The sequence below is a fragment of the Numida meleagris genome, chromosome 13 (genome assembly GCF_002078875.1).
Source record: "Numida meleagris isolate 19003 breed g44 Domestic line chromosome 13, NumMel1.0, whole genome shotgun sequence".
NCBI lineage: Eukaryota > Metazoa > Chordata > Aves > Galliformes > Numididae > Numida > Numida meleagris.
In genome coordinates this window covers 13,516,396-13,535,321 of record NC_034421.1, presented here as the reverse complement: position 1 = coordinate 13,535,321, position 18,926 = coordinate 13,516,396, and the positions used below count along the sequence as shown (strand labels likewise).

General features: G+C 58.6%; 1 protein-coding gene across 7 annotated transcripts in view; it reads right to left on the bottom strand.

The window, feature by feature from the left end:
* Positions 370-18,926, bottom strand: part of RAB11FIP3 (RAB11 family interacting protein 3) — a 44,483-nt gene continuing 25,926 nt past the window's right edge. For 6 of the 7 annotated variants that reach the window (XM_021411380.1, XM_021411383.1, XM_021411382.1 and 3 more), the window contains 10 exons: positions 17,141-17,314; positions 11,004-11,039; positions 8,680-8,776; positions 7,546-7,649; positions 6,229-6,369; positions 5,034-5,115; positions 4,051-4,188; positions 3,356-3,511; positions 2,834-2,974; positions 370-2,385 (listed from right to left, as the gene is read on the bottom strand). In XM_021411380.1, coding sequence (XP_021267055.1) covers positions 2,272-2,385; positions 2,834-2,974; positions 3,356-3,511; positions 4,051-4,188; positions 5,034-5,115; positions 6,229-6,369; positions 7,546-7,649; positions 8,680-8,776; positions 11,004-11,039; positions 17,141-17,314 — 1,183 coding nt within the window. In that variant the 3' untranslated portion in view covers positions 370-2,271. Of the gene's footprint in view, positions 2,386-2,833; positions 2,975-3,355; positions 3,512-4,050; positions 4,189-5,033; positions 5,116-6,228; positions 6,370-7,545; positions 7,650-8,679; positions 8,777-11,003; positions 11,040-13,660; positions 13,796-17,140; positions 17,315-18,926 lie in introns of all 7 variants that reach the window. The other variant, XM_021411387.1, reaches the window with a different exon arrangement.

The window sequence follows — 18,926 nt, the reverse complement described above, 5'->3', positions numbered from 1 at the left end:
CAGGGATGCTCGGGGAGGTTTCGGAGCAGCGGCCGGGAGCGGGACGGAGCGGTTTGCACAGAGGGGATTTCGGAGCGCTTTGGGGGGAGCTCAGCGGGGCTCGGAGGAGGCGCAGAGACGCGCAGGGCTCAGCAGAGGGCTGCGGGGCATTTCCTTACCCAAGCGTGGGATTTCTATGGCAGCCGAGTGGGCGGAGGAGCTCACACAGCACGCAGCAGGCTGCAGGCAAGGGAAACTCCACGTCCTCACCCGCATCCCCGTTAGGGCAGCAGGACACGGGGACAAGGACGGCGCCGGCTCTGGGAATCCATCCACTCCCCGCTCCCACCCCAAGGATCCCCCCGGAGCCGCAGGAAGGAAGGGGCTGAGGACGGGAATGGTAACAGCGTTTAATGGGACGAGAATCGATACATCATCGAAGATACAACACTGCTTTCACCCTTTTGGGACTTCCTTCACATACCCGGGGGGGAGAGAGGAACGTTTTCGGGAAGTACAGGTCGGTGTGGTTTTGTTTTTGTGGGGTTTTTTTGTTTTTTTGTTTTTTTTTTTTTTATCACAGGGGCTTTAAAGCATGGTGAATGTGCAAGTCAGTGCTTGGTTTGCTTAAAACTTTTTCCCGGTGCTTATTTACAGTTACAGTACCTCTTGGTGAGCGACAGGAAAAAAGACGATTGTTGTAACCGGGGACTGGTGACCCCGAGTCGAGAAAGGCAGATCTCCAATATTTATATATTTATACATATATATATATATATATATGCTTTTGTGTTATACACAGATACATTTCTCTCTTCTTTAAAGTATTAAAAAAATGATCGACCTTCGTTCTATAAAAATACCTACTCTACAAGATAGAAAAATTTCCCTCTCCAAGTATACACTGATTTACACCCAAAGCTTCTCCGGAAATGTACACGACGTGGCTCCGTCCGCGGGGCCGTGTCGGATGGAGCGCGGGGCTGCGGCACGGGGACACGGCGCTGGCTCCGGGCTCAGGCTGCAGGGACAGCCCCGGGCTCAGGCTCAGGACGCAGCGCTGCGCTCGGAAGCATTTTGGGCATGGCTGCTGCTACCCCGTTGTTGGGCTGCAGTGGTGTTTCCGAACCCTGGTGAGCAGGAGGAATAGCCGCCCCGTGGGACTGGTGCAGCGAGGGAGCCGGATCCCGGGGCAGCGGGTTGGGATGAGTGGCTGCTCCCATGGGCGCACCTCGCTGCGGCCAGCAGAGCCAGCGAGCCACGAGCTGTGCGCTGTGAGCATGGCTTGTGTTTCCCAGCCAGCGGGTGCTGCGTTCGTGGCAGCCTCCTGCCCCCGGCAGCACAGAGATTGGCGATGCCGTGCGCTCAGAGCTCAGAGCAGCCACCCCGTCCCCATCCCCAGCGCAGGGCGAGGAGCGGGTTCTCCCTCCGGGACCGTGGCCATCACCGGCAGAGCCCCGCTCCGGGCTGGGACCCCGGGACGGCTCAGCCCTCGCACCACAACCTCTGCCCCAATCCCTGCAGGTGGGATGGAGGGGACGGCTCTGCCATGGGGCCGTGCAAACCCCACAGCAGCGTCCGACCCTGCAGGCCGGAGCCAGGGGCGCAGAGGGGAGCAAACCACAGCGAAATAAATAAGGGGGTGGGTGACACTGCACTCACACCCTGTCCCAAGGATGGCTGCTCCCCCGGCTCTTCGTGCCACCGCCCTCAGCACGCGACCCGTTCCCAAGCGAAAGCAGCAGGGCAAGGATTAACTGCGCCAGCTGGATGAAGACATTTGCATTAAGTTAATTAAAAAAAAAAAAAAAAAATCGTCATCATCATCGTAATTCTACAAGTCCAGGACGTGTTTCCCTCTTTCCCCGATCTGCCCCAGTGAGTGAGCGTGTCAGGGACACTTTGGCAAAGCAGACACCCAGGCTGGGCAGGGCAGCGGGGGGAAACGTTCCTGCTCCATCCCGACCCCTGCAGTTCAGAGGAACCCCTCCTCACACCCGTGCGGGGCCGACCCCAGTCCTTCCCGTGGTTGCCCGTTGCCTCCACTTCTCCTCCAGGTTTCCCTTTCGCCCCTCGAAGCCAGAAGGGCTTCAAAGTAACGGAGTCAGACAACAAAGCCTCGCTGCTGGCTCTCTGCCCCCGTCCTGCGCCGGCTGCTTCGCCACCGATCCGACGCAACGCTTCCTTGTGCCTTCATCAAAGAGCAAAGACGTTGCCGGTCCCTCTTCTTCCTCTCAGAGCACCAAATCCGCAGCCGTGGCAGAGTGCGCAGCGCGCGGCTCTCGGCCGCCCTTACTTCACTTCCAGGATGGAGGGGTTGGTCTCCATGATGGCCACGATGATCCTGTCGATGTAGTCCTGCAGGCGGAAGTTGATCTCCTCTTGCTTTTGAATCGCTTCCATCAGCTGCGAGGGAGAGAAGGGAGAAGCGGTCACCGCTGCCCGGGGGCAGGAGGAGGGCTTCTTGCTCCGTGGCTCCACGGTGAGCACATGCCCTCAGCCACCGGCCCCGCTCACCCCTGCCCCTGGCCCCGAGGTCTCCAGGGCAGCTGTCCCAGCTGCTGGGTTTTTAATGCACTGGTGTTTGCCGGTCCAGCCCAGGAAGAGGGAGACAGCGGCGCTGCAAAGTGGAAGGGAGCAGCTTCCCCCGTTCCCAGGAACCAGGGCAAATCCCAAACGCTCTTTACGTCGTTATTTGTGTTTTTCTGTCTCATGACAGCTTTCAGGTGGGGTTTGGGAGTCAGCTGGACCCACGTGGGCTCCTGCCCGGAGTGTGGTTTGCTGGGAGGGAAGGGGAAGCCCCGGGCACCTCGGGGAGATGTGGTCAGAGCAAAGCAGCTCCCTGTGCACCCACCTCGTCTCTGGAGACTGAGCTGATCTCAGCCGCCAGGGATTCAGAGAAGGAGGCTGAGAAGAGGTTCTTGGCTCCCTGGATGCTCAGGTTGATGATCTGCCCGTTCAGCTCATCGTTCTGCTCCTTCAGGTTCCTGTTATCCTGTTTGCAACGGCCACACGTCAGGCACTGCATGGTGCCCCCCCGAGCAGACCCGTCCAACCCCACCGCACCGCTGGGGAAGGCAGGGGCTCCACAGGGTGCTGGGAACAGCACGCGTTCTCCTGACTGACTGGAGAGCCTGGAGAACGTTTGAGAACATGGGGCAGGTCCAGGGGACACAGCAACCAGGGGTCCTGCACACACGTGACGTCCTTCAGAGGAAGGATCCGAGCTCTCCTGTCCCTGCACAGGGGAGCAAGAAGCAGCAGGATGCTGCTCCTGGGACGAATCTCCCCACCAACCAAGGAGCCAGGCAAAAGGGGAGACAGCATCCCTTATTGCAGAACAAGATGTTCCCCCCTCCTGCCCAGCCATGCCTACCTGCTTAAGCTGCTTGATCTCCTGCTCCAGCTCCGTCTCCCGCGTCCTGCTGTTGTACTCCTGCAGCCCCATGCTGCTGCTCCGGCCTCGCCGCTGCTCGCATTCCAGTTTGAAGAGCTGCAAGTGCTCGAGCTGCTTCCTGAGGTCCTCAATGAGCTGCAGCAAAAGGAAGAGGACAGCTGAGCGCTGGCACTGGTTGCAGCCGGTGGGATACATGGGCGGTCTCCTGGCTCAGCAATTTCCACTCTGAGACCCCAAATTCCATTCCCACCATGATGGCAAGCACTGCTCGAGCCTCCAAGCTGGAACTACCTGGAAGGAGCTGGGGGGAACCCACGTTTTTGGTGCCAGACACGCAGACAGCTGGGAGCTCTCACCCAAGCTGCTTTCTGTTCCCCTTTGCTAGCGCCTGCTGGTTCCACATGCTGCTGCCACAGCTCCTTAGACACGAGAGAGCAACTGGCAAGGGTGGCACAGCCCAAATGGGTTTCCAGATGCAGGCAGATGCACTTGGCTGTACTTTAACACAGGCAAAAGTGACGGATGCTATACAGCTAAGCTGCTGTACTACCTTTCTCCACCCAGGCAGGACCAAGTGCTCTAAAAATTGGCTTTGGGGATGCCGCTGAAGCTAGAGATGCAAAGCTGCCTTGTTTTGGCAGGGCAGGGCTGCAGCAGGCAGCCAAACTCCCCACCTCCTGGGTCGACTCCTTCTCCTTCTGAAACTGGTGCCTCTCCTGGCTCAGCTTGTCCCCCATCTTCCTCTTGTTCTCCTGCTCCTCCGTGAGCTGCACGGTGAGGTCCTCGATCTCGTCCAGCAGCTTCTGCTTCTCCTGCAAGGACACACAGTGCAGCGGTCACAGGGCTCGCTGCCACCAAGGCTGGAGGTGCTGGGTGAAGTCTGTCACCTGCTGGGGCCAGCAGCCCCACGCCGGACATTCCCCCATTTTCCTATGACCCATCCCATCCCCACGCTCCCGGCCTGGCCCTGCCTGCGAGGAAGCCTTTGGCTTTCCAAAAGCCCCAGATGCCACCAGCACGCAGCACTTCTCCCATCTGCAGCCTCACAGTGCTTACAAGGCCTCGGGGCACCAAGACAACGCCGCGGCAGTGGTGCCTCGCGGGCTCAGAGGCCACGAGTGCGTGCAGCGCTGGGCAGAAGTTTGGTTTCACATCAGTTTTAATCCGACATCCACCACAGGCTGCAACAGAGCCACAATGCAACCTCCGTGCCAGAAGTGGGATCTGCAAGCGCGTCCTCTCCCCAGGCAATGCTCTCACCCAGCCCTGTGAGGCTGCACCATCCTGGCCCTGGGGGGTCCCAGAGGGTCTGCGAGACAATGCAGTGCTCTCAAGGCTCAACACGGGGATCCCACTGACAGCCTGTGCGCCTGGGCATGAGGCAGACCATAACCATGCCCATTGCTCTGCCCCGGCCCCGCTGCAGCCGCAGGGCTGCGGACCTGCCTCCAGCAGAGGGCACGAGCCCCTTCCCGCAGCCAGGCCACCCGCTGCTCCAGCTGCTCGCCGCCAGCTCAGGCTCCGTGCGTTTTGTTAACGCCAGGTTTGCAGCCAGGCACCGTGCACCTGCCTGCAGAGCACTGCCCCGAGGTTGGGCTGTGGTGTCCGTGCTGCCGGGCCCACCCCGAGCCGGGGACGCGCATCCACACGTTCTCACCTCCTCCAGCCTCTCGATGTTGGCTCTTAAACAAGGGACGCAAGACCTCAGCTCGCCGTTCTCATCATCCAGCTGCTGCAGCCTGCAACGATAAAGAGACTTGTCAGGAAGTGCAGGAGGCTGGGCTGAAGCATCAGCAGCAATACCGAGCCAGGACCTGCTGGAGGCAAGCCAGCAGTGATTTATCTTTTCGTGCCAAACCCCGAGACTTGTACTATTCCCATTCCCAAGGGAAAAGTGGGAAACCTGCACAACTTCAGGCGGGTCCCTTCTCCAGGGCCATGCCCTCCACAACCGGGTCAAATGTTATTATTTTTTCGACTGAATGCTCGTTTGTGCCCACGGGCAAACCTCAGCATCAGGCAGCAGAAAGCAAACGCCGCCTGGGCAGTCAGAGCAGCGCTCAGAGGGGGCTTCACCGCTGCGTCCTCCTGGTGAAGCAACAACCATCCGCTGTGCTGACTGTCCTACCACACACAAGGTTGAAAAATGGACCACCCAACCAAATGAAATGCATTTGGTCCTCATTCACTGCAAGGGCTGGATAACAGCAACACGCACTCTGGAAAGGTAGTCGAAATACCCCCCCCAAAAAAACAAACCTGTCAAATAAATGAGGCCACCTCCCATGCTACTCTTTTCCTTCGGAAGCCAAGAGGCCGCACAAAGCTCCCTGGCCAGGTCAGCACCTGCCTGACAGCAATTCCTTCTCGGGACGGGGTCTAACTCTGCCTCAGTACCCCCTCTGTGCCTCTGAGCAGCCTGCAGCCAGAGCACGCTCGTGCCAACCCTGCCTTGTCATGGGCAGAGCCCTCGCCTTCCCTCCCAGCCTGCATCTGCTCAACAGCCATCGCAGCTTTTGGGAGCAGGATCAGACACCTGCCCGCTTCCAGGAGGTGACTCACATCTGAGCATCAAACGGACTTCCACGGATCTCTCATGCGAACAAGCGCTAACAGCCACCACCTGCACTCACACGCTGCAGGGCAGGGCCGTGGATGGAGAACGAGAGCCAAACCGAAACCGTATGGGGGAAATCCAAACCAGGAATCTGAGGCCGGGCTGGTGGAGGGGCCTGATTTTGGGATGCAGGGAAGGAAGGAGAAGCAGCCAAACCTCGCGGATTGTGCTGATCTGAGGTAATCCTGCCCACGTGCCCAGGAGCCCTGCCACCACGTGCCCTGCCCGGCCCCACCTGGCCTGCAGGTTCTCGATCTCGATGCTCTTCTCCCTCTCCATTTTGCTCAGCATCTCCCTCTGCTTCTTGATCTCCTCCAGGAGCGTTTGGTCGGCCCTCAGCTCCTGCTCCTTCAGCTGTTCCTCGAGAGCGTTTGCTCTGCAGAGAGCAGAGATCATTAGCGGTGCCGATGGCCCGGCCGGCTCCCAGCCATCCCAGCCAGGGAGCGGGCTCTCTTCCCAGCCCTTCTCCCACCCAGGAGTGCTGGGGAGCAAATAACACACTGAGCTTTCAGGGGAGAGCGCACCCACGGGCAGCAGGTGTGCGAGGGCATCGCTCCTTCCATCAGGTGCAGCCAGGAAGCAACACGGTCCACAAAATCCCCAAATAAAACAAGCAGCGTGGGACACGCTGATGCTACCTCCGCCCATTTTTGCCTCTCCAGGGTGCATCCAAACCCCTTTAAAGGAGGAGAGCAGGGAGAGGTTGAAAGCGCTGCAGTCGCTTTGTAGCACAGCTGGGGGTCTCGGTCCCGGCACCGCCTGGACCATGGCACCGAAATCCAGGGGCAGCCCAGCCCCGCTCTGGGGAAGCTGCTCAGGGTGTGCTTTGCTGGGAGGCTGTGGGCTGTCCCTAGGCAGGCTCCTGCCAGAGAAAGCCACTCTTCCACCAGCAGCGAGCGCTGGCTCCGCTTGATTAAAAGCTGGCTGACACTTCTGGGCCAAGCCGCTCAAAGTGAAAACATTCCCCTCGCCGCAGAGTTTATCGGGGCTTAGAGAAACCTTTGTTTGAATCGCTGGGTTCCATGACACGGTTGTTACTTAACAGCCTTACAGCCCTATAGATAACTGCTGGCGGGTTTATCTGCGGTGTAAATACGCTGCTGGAAGAGAGGAGCCTGCCAGCTCGGGGAGAGCAGCGACCAGTTACCATGGGATCCACAGGGCTGGGCTGCAGCGGGGGCTGAAAGCAACGGGGCTGGGGCTGCAATGGGGCAGAGCAGGCACGGACCCTGCTGCACGTCCATCCAAGCAGAGCCCCGTCCTGAACAGCCAGATTTCCCAGAAACACCGACCTGCAGCTCCCCTGAGCCGACCCCCAGGGCTGCACAGAGAGGTGGGCACATGAGGGAGACCCACAGAGCTCTGTATTAGCATGCAGCTGAGCACCATATTTGCATGGAGCGAGTGCAGGCTGACATCAGGGCCACACGTGGGCTGTCCGGGCCTGCTGAGCCGCCAGCAGGTAGCTGAGTTCCTGGGGATCTGCCCATGACCCCGAAAAGCAGCCGAGGAACCCTGCGATCCCGCAGGAGAGCCTGGCCAGCTCCCTTACCTGTGCACGAGCTGCAGGTTCTCCTGCTTGAGGCGGCTGTGCTGCTCGCCGTTGGCAGCCGTGTCCTTCTCCAGCTCCGTCACACGCTTCTCCAGAAAGACCACCTGGGTGGGGGGAGGGGCACGGCTCAGCACACAGACCCCCAGCTCCACGCAGCCCACGCTGGGCCAGCTCATTCCCAACCCCCCCCCCCCCAAAAGCAGGAGCCACTTTAAAGGGGACGGCTGCCACCACAGCCAGGCTTTTGCTCATGTTTTCACTTCGGAGCATCCTGGTTTCCCATGTCTTCCAAGCAGAAACACGAGGCCGAACGCCTCCCTGCTTCCTTTCTTCATAACAAGATACTACAGGAATGCCCAGAGCAAAGGAGCCCGGCTGGATCCCATCCACACCCATGCACGAGCAAAGCAGCAAGCAGCCAGCAGCACGTCAGCAGAGCCCGAAGCACCAGGCCACTGCTCCGGGGAAGCGGGCACTGACACTGGAGTGGTTTGGGAACAGGCTGCATGCAGGGAGAAGCCCTCCACCCAGCACAGAGGCAGCTTCCCGACCAGATGCCCGGACTCTGCTCTGGAACCTGAGCTCTGGGGTGCTGCGCTCAGCTTTCAGACTTGGGAAAAAATGTTAGTTCACTTTTTTAAAGGTCTCCAGCGCGCCGTAATCGTGGCACCGAGCGGCCACACACGTGTTTCTCTTTCACGTGCTGCTCCACGCAGCTTTCTGTTCCTGACTGCAGAACTCAAAAAGCTGATTTGAAAAGAGCCTCATGGCTGCAGCCAACGTTCACGCAAGCCAGAGCTCACTTGTCTTTCGCTTTCCATCCTTCCCCTCGCTATCCTTAACCAGTGGTGCTCCAACAAAAGCCTCCTGGCCCTCCTTGCCCTACCGTCCCCTGCTCACAGCGTCCCACAAGGAGCAGCACCAAGCCACCAAAGGAAGCCACTGTCCCCTGCGAGCAGGCGGCACGCTGTCCTGCAGGGACAGGCCTCTCTGCATGGAGACAATGGGCTGTCAGGTTACATCTTCTTCACTCAATGCAGCAAGAGGAGCTCCAGCCCGGCTCTGGCCCAGCCATCCCAAAGCCCCACGTGCCACCGAAGAGTGCCAGCATGGCACAGTCAGCCCCGCTCCTACCTTGTCCGTGATGTCCTCTTCCGCGCACTCCAGCGTGTCCCGGTAGGATTCCTCCATCGCTCCCACGGACAGCGTGCTGCTGGTCTGGTGCAGCTGCCTGTAACACAGCAAAGCCACCCCCACCCAGAGCAGGGCGAACATCAGGGCCAGCATGGCCAGACGGGGCGATTCCAGCTGACAACACAACACCTCCAGGACGAGGTCCCTCTCCCTCCTCCTCCTCCCCCGGTGCTGGCAGGGCACTGCTCCTCGTCAGGCGGCCACTTACTGGAGCCCCAGCAGCAGCGTGTGGACGTGGACACATGCTGCAGGGACTTCACACTGCGATCGTCTGCTCTCGCTCTTTGGAATAGGAGATAAGAGCCCCCGCTTCCCACTTTCTCTCTTTAAGAACATGTGTCACCCAGCGAAGGACAGAGTACTCTGCTCTTGCCACCGATAAGGTTAACTGCTGGGGGCAATGGATGGGAACAGAATCTGAGCTTGTTGGGAAACACCCATCTCAGCGGTGCCACAGCTGAGAACAAGCTAATCATTAGCCAGGCCTTGCGACATCGGTGGCCACAGCTCTTGCATTCATCTAAGGACACTGCCCAGGGCTGATCGGCGCTAATTGTGCCACCGCTGCAATTAGCTCCATTGCTGCGTGGCACGAGCAGAGCTATGGGCACAGCGAGGGGCGGCTGCAGTGCAGCCCAACAGACCCAGGATGCTGCCTGGAGCAAACCACCAGTGTTCCCAGTGCAATGTGGGGGCAGAGCCCGCAGCGCTGGTACCCGCAGAGCTCACACCGTGCCCATGAGCTGGCTCCTCCTGCACGGAGCAGCACGCACTGGCTCTGCCAGCAGCGGGGTCAGCCCGGGCTAGCTGACAGACATGTGCCCGTGGTTTGGGCAGTCCCCTTCCCTCCCCAAAAAGGGCAGTGGGTGTTTCCCTGCTCTACCACCCCCATCCCGGGGGCCTCTGCTGTCCCACCGTGACCCAAGCAGCCCCTCTGTGTGGCTTTGAAACCGGCTCTGCTTCGAGCAGGAGGCGAGGGAGAGGTCTCTTTGAACCCAAATTATCCAATGATTATGTCATCTGGGCTCTGTGAAATTCACCCTGCTATACAATATGCTCATGCAAATATTCATGAAGCGTGGCTGGCATTTACCGAAGAGACCACAGCTGAGTAGCAGGCTTGTTTTGCCTCCTCACCCTGAGTACATATTTAGATTCTGAAGTCTCGGGCACATTTGTCATTTAAATCATGCCAAGCACAACAGGGCCCGAGCAGCTGAGATTTCTTGGCACAAGCAGAACGCGGGTAACAAAAGTCAGGGAAAGAGCCCTGACCAAAATAAAACCCACTTCCAAAAAGCAAATGTGACGCTGTAATTACAGCATCTGCACCGAAGAGCATTCGTCTGGCTGATCTTAAGGAGCCGGCTCTTTGTGGTTACCACGCAGGGAAGGGGCTGTCCCCTGGGGAGGGGGAACCTCTGCTCCCACGAGGTCACCTCGAATCCTGCCCTGGTTGGCTCTGCCAGGCAGGGGACAAAAGGTGATCCTGATACGGGAAGCGTGGGACAGGCTGCTCCCTTCAGCCTTCTTTTCCTGCCCATGTTTTTAACAAAGGTCTCCAAAGCGAGATGAGTGGAAGGAGGAAATTCAATATCAACGACTCGCTTCCTTTCCAGGAGGAGAGACTTGCTGACCGCAGGAAAAATCGGGCAGGGCAGGGCGAGACGACGAGGTTTAGGGCAGCTCCCGAGCGCTCGGATTGCTGCACACCATGCACCACTGGGGCACGGGGCTGCAAGGTTTGTGCTTGCAGAGGGAGTGCTGGTGCAGCCAGCACAGGAGAGAGGAACACCGGGGTGCACGGAGACAGGACGGGCCCTCCACCCCGGAGCAAAGTGCCGCCTTTCCCGTGCAATCTGGGATAAAAGCACCCACCAGGCAAGGGCAGCTGGCACACGAGCAAGCCCTGGGACAGCCCCACAGGGCAGAAGAAGCAGACTGACAGGGGGTTACCTGCGGCTGCCCCCAGAACTCCCCCTGACCTGGCCCGTCCCAGCCGCTCCCATGAGGCCAAGCCCCAGGGGCCGCCCTGAGCAGAAGGGAAAAGACCCCGTGCTTCTGTCCTGGGAGAAATCAGGCTGGCACCACCTCCAGCTGCCGGCACAAGCGAGAAACCCCCAGTTCAGAAGAAGGGCTAATGGAAAATAAATCGGATCGAGACCCGCTTTTCCCCCAACGCGTCCAGAAGACGTTGCAAACTCATGTTGCCAAACGGCACGGGCACCCTTCCCACCGCAGCAGTAACCCAAGCGCCAGCTTACCTTGCCACCTTCTTGCTGGACAGTCTTTTATTCGGGCTGCAAAGCGAACAAATAACAGGAAAGGGTTAGGAAAGCTGACTGGACAGCGAGGGAAACAGGAAACTGCAGGCACTCGGGGCACGTCCTTCGCCCCTGCGACACGCACGCTCGCGCAGCCCCGCGACCTTCGCAATTAACGCCGCGGGGATAACGAACCCCGCAGAAAGCTCACGGCCGGCAGCAGCGGCATCCCCCGGGCCGGCCGGTCCCAGCCCTGAAAGCCGATCCCCGAGGAAGGGGCTAAGAATAGCGGTGAGCTCGGTGGGGCTCTGCCAGCACCGCACAGCTCCGGCACCCTCGCGTCCCCCCCCCCGTCCCCTGGGTCCCTGCCCGGCTGTGCCTCGCACCCCCACATCTCCATCCATTTGTGTGCCTCGCGCTGCTCGCTGTTACTCCTGCTGAGCTGCGTTTGGCTCTGGATGTCACCAGAGAACTGCTGCCAGGACCGGAGGAGCTGTTGATTACGGCCCTTTCTGGATTTGAGGCACGGGCCCCGTGACAGCCGCCAAGGACGGGGACGAGCCCTCCTTGCTCGGATCACCGCCGGGCTCCAGCTGCACGGTGCTGTGCACAGAGCACGGTGATAGCACGAGGAGCCACGTCCCTGCTGCCTCTCCCAGCACCAGCTCCTGGCCAGACGGCTGCAGCTGCACGCTGGCAAAAGGAGCGGGGCCCGCACGTGCACCCAAACCCACGCTGCTGTCCTACAGGTGCCACCGGGACACGCTGCTGGTGGCAACTCAGCGCTGCACGGTGACAGCAAACAGCTGCAGCCTGAGCAGGGATGCGCCGGCTGCATTCCCCGGTGCTTAGCTCAGCTCAAAGAACAACAATAAAAGTCAGCTGGGAGCTCCCTCCCGCCCGGAGCTGCAACAATGACCTGAGTTCTTCGAAGGAGGAATTGAAAACAACGCAGGGCGATTTTCTGGCAAAGACACATCAAAAAAAATCCAGCTCCTGGGAAACCAGGACCCGTGGCGGGCTGCTGTCGGGGCTACCCGTGCCTGTGTTGGAGGTGCATCCCCCGAGCCCCATTAGCAAGGAGCAGGAGGAGCGCTGCTGGCCGGGCTTCAAGGACGCCCAGCACGAGCCTGGCTGGGGAGAGGTCAGCCCGTGTGTGCCAGCAGCTGCAGGGAGTCACACACAGCCCGTGCCGCGGGGAGGGGGAATATTTTCCTCTGCACGCAAAGCAGAGCCGGCACCTGCAGCTCTCCTGGGAGAGGATGAGATGTGCAAACTCTGCCTGAAGGGCACGAAAACAAAGCGTGGCTTCCCGACCTGCCCCGCTGGGCTGTGCCTGGGGCAGCTTTGGGGCACTCCCATCGCAGCACCGGCTCCCTCCGTGACTTCCAGCTCTCCTTGCAGGTCGTACTCGTGTGACTTCCCATGCACTCACACCCAGGCCCCCTCTGCTGCACCCGACGCCGTGCTCCAGCAACAGCAGCAGATCCACGGGGGGCAACCCCCCCCGAGGGAGCCAGACCTCCGTGCCATGAAAGCCCAGAGGGTTAAAGTTAAAGCAAAACCCGTGCAATACCTTCAGAGACACTACAGGACCCCGTCACAGAGGTGGCATTTCGGCTTTGCAGGGGAATGCAGTGGACAAAACCCAGAATGGAGCAGGGCTGCTGGAGCATCCCGGGAAACCCAGCACTCCCCTCATTGACTGTGCAATCCCCATCACCGACCCCAGGGAGGCTCCCAACAGCAAAGGCAGCAACGTGCCTGAGAAGGAGTTGGAGACGAGTACTTTTGCTGCTAAGGAAGACAAGGCCAAGCTCCTATTTGTCTTCCTGCTCTCCCCTGAGCTATGGCCCAGGAGAGCTGCCCCTGCAGGACGGGCAGACCACGAGCACGGCCAAAATCTGGGCTTGAAAGAGCACGCTGGGTGTGAGCAGAGCCATTATCTCCATCAGCGCCGTCATCCTCCCTTCCCCCCAGTGGCCTGCAACCACGTCTGAGCAAGGAAATAAAACCAGATAGCCCTCCCATTCACCAAATCAGCTGGCCGACCTCAAAAGTCACACAAACAAACACGGAGCTCCTCAACAAAGGCCCTGACATTCATCCTACCCATTCACCGGCGGTGCTGGGTGCAAGCGTAACAAGTGGGTGCAAGCATCTATGGCTGCAGAGCGAGTGCCTCCAGGAGATCCCCAAACCAGAGAGCTGTTCTGGGGGGGCTGCAGCCGTGGGAGGACGGGCTGTGAGCGGGCATCGCTCCCCTGGGGGAGAAACACCGCAGCCCATCAGCCTGGGGCTGCAGGCTCCCACCTGAGGATCGCACTGCTCAGAGCACGGCGCAGCATAGCATCCACTGGACACCCTATGGGACATGCACGAGGCCGAGCAGGGCAGAGTGGAAGATTCCCATTGCCTGTTAGCTCCCAGGGCTCACGTTAGAGGCAGCTCCTGCCCATCTGCCGTGATGCTTTTGCAGACTTTTCTTTTCTTTTTTTTTTTGCAAGCTTCACCGCCCTCACTGAAATTCACCCCCCTTTTGCAAGCAGGAATCGAGCCCGACATCAGCAGAGGAAAGCTTTGCAAGACAAGGAGAGCCTTCCCATCACGAGCATCATTCCCAGCACTGAAATTGCCATGCACGAGACCCCCATTACCTATTCATTTCAAGATCATTCAGGCGAGCGGAAAGATCCTCAAGGCGGTTGATTTGTTTGTGGCACTGGCTACAGTAAAACTCAAATGCTTCATCTGCGATAATGCTGTGCAGTTTCGCAGCGAGCGGATTGGTGCTAGAGAAATCACAAGTGTCATTTAAACAGGACAGAACAGAACAACCCGATTTGGTCTGTGGCTTCCACAAGCTCAGTGTTTGGAAGGGGGCATCTCCGGGCAGGGGAGGTTTTGGCACAAGGTGTAAGATTTGCTATTTGAGCAAATTCAATTGGGTTACTTCCCCGTGTTCCTTTCAGGAGCATCGTATTGGTTTGCCTTGGGAACTGCAAGCTGAGCTCATGCACGGCACTGAGTCCGAGAGCCAAACCCTTTGGTCGGTTGCACCGCTTTCCAGAGGGACAATCTAGAAATAAAGCAGCTGTGCTGCTCCACCGTTAGCAATGCACACCAGGGTCAGATTTTCATGCCTAAGAACTTCTCCCTTTGAAGATATGCTCATTAAAAAAGTGGTTGTGAGTCAGCGCCGCCTCCTCCGAAGTGAAGTGCACGGGCAGCAGCTTTGCCTCATCATTTGGCAAAGGGGACGTGAAGGTGTGCAAACTCGTTGCCTTTGGAGCTAATGGGCCTGGTCAGCTCTTTGATTTCAGCTGCTCACACGGACAACAAGCTGCTGAGATGTCCACCGACCCCTGGCAAAGCAGGGAGCTGATTCCCCACCCGGCACAGGTTGGGCAAGAGGGATTTTGGCCGAGGGATTCTGAGCAGCGTGGGGCTGGTGTCATTTTGGGGCCGTACGCATGCCAGTTCCCGCAGGAAAACATGCTTCTGGAAGCCACAGACTCGAATCAAAGAAAGGTTAACAGTGGAAAAAAAACAAAAAACAAAGCAGTTCAATAAGAAAGACAGGTAAAGGTGTGAGCAAACACGAGCAAGCTTCAAAACAACAGACACTCAGAAAGGACCTCATGACACAGATCCACGCTGGCAAGCCCTGGCCCAGGAGATGCTGAGGTCCCCCCGGGAGGGTCTCCCCCTGCAGAACTCCTTTAGGGACCACTCCTGGCAGCAGCACGGTGCCAGCACCCAGCCACCCCCAGGGCCAGGCCTCGGAGCTTGTGCCACCCATACGCTGCTCCCGAGCTCTCTTAGAGCAAGCAACTGGATACAGGGCACGCTGCCTCGCTCCTCTCTTCCCACTCCTGCACAAACATGGGAAAACATTCCTGTAGGCTCTGGGGCAGGCTTGGTCTCGGGGGAAAAAGCCTCCATCCACCAGCAGTCCTTTCAGCTGCTCAGGCTTTGCACGGGGTAGGAGCTGGCAGCAGCTCCGTGGTGCCCAGCAGGAGCAACGTGCCCTGCTCTGGGATGCGCCCCACGCTCAGCTGTCCTCACTTCGCCCACTTCTTCACGAGCATGAATCAAGGCGGGGAAAGCCATTAGACAAGAGGCTGTAGGACAATCCAGAGGTATTCACTGCGTGAAGATATACCTGGCCCCTGGCTGCGCTGGTTCCCAGCCAGGTGAGTGGGTGAGAGCTCAACCGCAGCGCGCCTCAGGGCATCCCCACCTCGCACTGGTGGCACGCTGCCACTCAGCCCTGCTGCCTCCTTCCTCCATCCCGGGGAGCAACTTTTGTCTCACCCAGCTCCTACAGACAGCCCGACAGAGCACGAGGGGCTTGAACTTCCCACTGCTATCCATTCCTCACTGAGCGTCGTAGAGAGATCTGCTTTCCGGATGAATGCACCCACGGTGGCAACCCATAAGCATGCACATAAGGACTAAGCAGGAAAATTCAACACCCTACGGTGCTCCCTGGAGGCTCTTGATTCTTGTGTCAGCCTTCCTGTGATCTTCTATGGAGACATTCAAGACTGATCTGGACGCCTACCTATGCGACCTGTTGCAGGGAACCCGCTTTAGCAGGGAGGTTGGACTCCATCCCTTGAGGTCCCTTCCAGCCCCTGCTTTGATCTGGAGCTGTGGCAGGAATATTAGTCAACGTTATTCCCATCTGGTGCTCATGTCACATGGAGGTGGTGCATGGCGATGCGGCCACTGACAAGTGATGCTGAACCTTGCATTCAAACCTCAGCAAAAAAAGGGTTCATTCGGAGCCAGCAGCATCCTGCAGCTCCTTGTCAGGTTTCACGGTGTGCAAACGCACGTGGTAGGCAGGGCTTTGCTCAGAAAAACAGCACGTTCTTAAAGCCACATCAGCTAAGGACCTTCCTGCACGCAACCGTAATCCCAGGTAAGGGCTAGACCCAAAAGGCATGCGGAAATTCTCTGTTCCAAACAGGACAGCATTCTTTACCCCTGAGGTTCTGCGGGGCTTTGTCTGCAGTCTGCCTTCCCAGCAGCAAGGCCCTGGCAAAAAGCAGCGAGAGCTGTGGGGCCGTGCACCCCCCGAGCCCCCCCACTCCAGGCAGCAGAGATGCTGCAGGGGTGGGATCCCAAGGGAGCAGCGTGGGGAAGGCCGGGCACCGACAGAGCAGGAGCCGAGCGCTGCGTGTGTGGGTAACCTGGAGCTCAGGGCTGGTATGAAAGAAAAAGCTGAGCTGATTGCAAAACTGCTTGAGTATTTTGTTGCCAGGAGGCTTTTGGACTGGGTTGGAGGCCCACGCTCAGGGAGGAGCTCCGAAGGAACACCAAGGCTGGCTTGTAGCTGAGAGCACTTCCCCTGCACGGCAGCAGCTCGGACAGCTGCACCCCGCATCGCTCTGCACGGTGCCAACACAGGACGTGCACGGCTGAGCAAAGTGCCCTTCCCCTGCTGGGCGCGCTCACCACGGGCTGCAGGTTCCCAGACCCATGGGTAGGGCTTGCTTTGCAGCAAAACCTCTACTGCAGGTTTAGTTCACGTCTTCAAAGCTGCTGCTGAACCAGCCAACGGGAAAGTTAGCCCTGACCTGCAGCAAAGTGCTGGCAGCAGCCCTTCCCCTTCAGCCCCCTGCAACCACAGCTGCCCCAGCCCTACAGAGGCCTGTAGGAATCTGATGGAATGCAGGCAAAGAGGAGAAAATAAAACATTATAACAGGTTTATGCTGCTGTGCAGAGTCGCACACACATCATCCCAAAGGGAAAAAGGGAAAAATCCTCTTTGACACAAGCATGGGGCAGGCAGGGGGCTTTCCTGACGTCACAGAGACGCTCTGGGCTGCAGCCATGGGTGAGCACTCCAGCTTTTACTTTTTCCCTTGAAAAACAGATATTGACTGGTCTGTAGTGTCCTACCCGCTCCTCGGTACACCCTGCGTGGGCTGCAAGACCAGCACTTGCTTGGTTTCAGACCCCAGTGCAAGGAGAGCAAGAAAACACCGCAGCCTCCTTCCTGCTCCGCACATCTCAGGCTGCAGCTGCTCGTGCAAATCCAACCAAACCCTGAACCGAAGCCAAAAATGTAGGTGTAGCAGATTGAAACCCGTTACAGCACGGCCAGCGCTGTGCTGAGCGTTACCTGGGGGTGAGGAACGAGGAGCTGCTAAAGCTGCTTTCCCCATTACACAAGCTGTCCGAGAACAAATCTGCTTCGTTCCCTTCTCCATAATCCTCGAAGTGCTCCTCTCCGCTAATGACGGTCACGATGGAGTGGCTGAGGTCCGAGCCCAGGGGCAGGTCGTGCGGGTGAGATCTGTGGGGACAGAGGGAAGGGTGTCACGGGGTGACCACACGGACCTGCTCCCAGGGGCCTTTCCTGCCCAGGACTGCGGAGATTTTAAAATCCCTGGGGAAAAAATGCAGGGGGGGGGGGATGAGCAAGAAGCAAGCCGGAAAGCAAGCCACATGTCTAGGAGCACGGGGATGTGCTGGGAGAGGCTTAGGACCACTCTGCTCCCTAAAATTCACTGCTAAAGAAAGGGGAGGAAAGACTGGATTACTCTAAAAGTTGATCCGACAGCCCACACCACTGCCCCATGGCGGAGCAGGAGGCGGCACCCAGCAGGCCCAGCAAGCATCGGAAACCGCTCCAGGAATAGAAGGCGGGGGGGGAATTTTCTCCTTTATTTTAAACTCAGAAGCAAGAGCCAAGCCCAGCTCCCCAGCGCGGGGCTGCGGTTTGCCAAGCTCCTTCCAGGGGCAGAACTCATCAGCCAGGGTTGCTTCGGGCCATAGCACGGGGTGGGGGTTCACCCACACCTCTAGGATGCACCAGCACAGTTTCAGTGCCAGCCCTCAGCAGCGTGGCAACAACCTCAAGCCTTCCAATCTCTAACCCAGAAGCTGCAATACATTCAAATGCTCTTTTTGCCTCCAACTTGTGGGTACCCAGAACCTGCCCACACCTCAGACGCCGCTCAGAGCACCCAGGGCTCACCCGGCCTTCCCAAGGCCGCGTCGGGAGGAGCAGGAAAACCTCAGCAACAAAACCTAACCCCAAAAGGCAGCGGGTTGTACTTACAGGCAGGCGAAGCGGAGGCAGGGAAGGCGCACGCAGGCTGCCATGGCCCCTGGGGGTCGGGGAGCTCAGAACCCGCTTACAGCCCGACTTAACCGCTGCCGAGCCGAGCGGAGCAGCGTGCAGCCAGCTAATCCCATCGCCCTGATCCGCACACCTCCATCCACCAAGCCCGCACCCTTTCGGTCCCGGCGCCCAGCAGCTCGCGTGTCCCCACTGTTGGGATGGGAGGGAAGCCACCAAGAGCCCTTCGCTTCCGAAAAGCTCTAAGCACCTGCCAGAGCACCACGCCTGGATGCCATGCTGTCCCCTAAAATAAGTGCCGACAGCTCCAGGGGTTTCAGTGCTGTTAGTAGAGGGACCCTCCCCCCACCCAGCAGCCCAGTCTCACCCCCAAAGCTCAGCTAGGAGGGCCCAGGCAGAGTTTTCCAGCAGCGGATTGCGGGGAAGGAGCCATCAGCTCCGGGCGCAGGTTGGAAGCACGTTGCTACAGGAGGCGGCTGCACATCAAAGGGCACGCGCGTGTTGGGGAAAAACAAGAATACGGAGAGTTCCCCTCCTGGCTTCGAAATTACACGTTGCGTTGCTGGCTTAAGTGATAGATTAAAAACTGCGGGTATTTCAGGTGTGTGGAGAACTTATTTTAGAAGTTAGAGATGCTAATGAGGGTACAGAAGTTCTCCCAAGGCAAGCTACAATTAGCTCAAAGAGATTGCCAGGCCGAGCTCCAAACCAGCCTACACACGGTGCAGCCTCATTATTATTCCTAAAGAAGAGCTATTTCGGTCCTGCGTGAAGTTACAAACGCTCAGAGCACACCAACCAGTTCCAGCAAGACAGAGCCAGC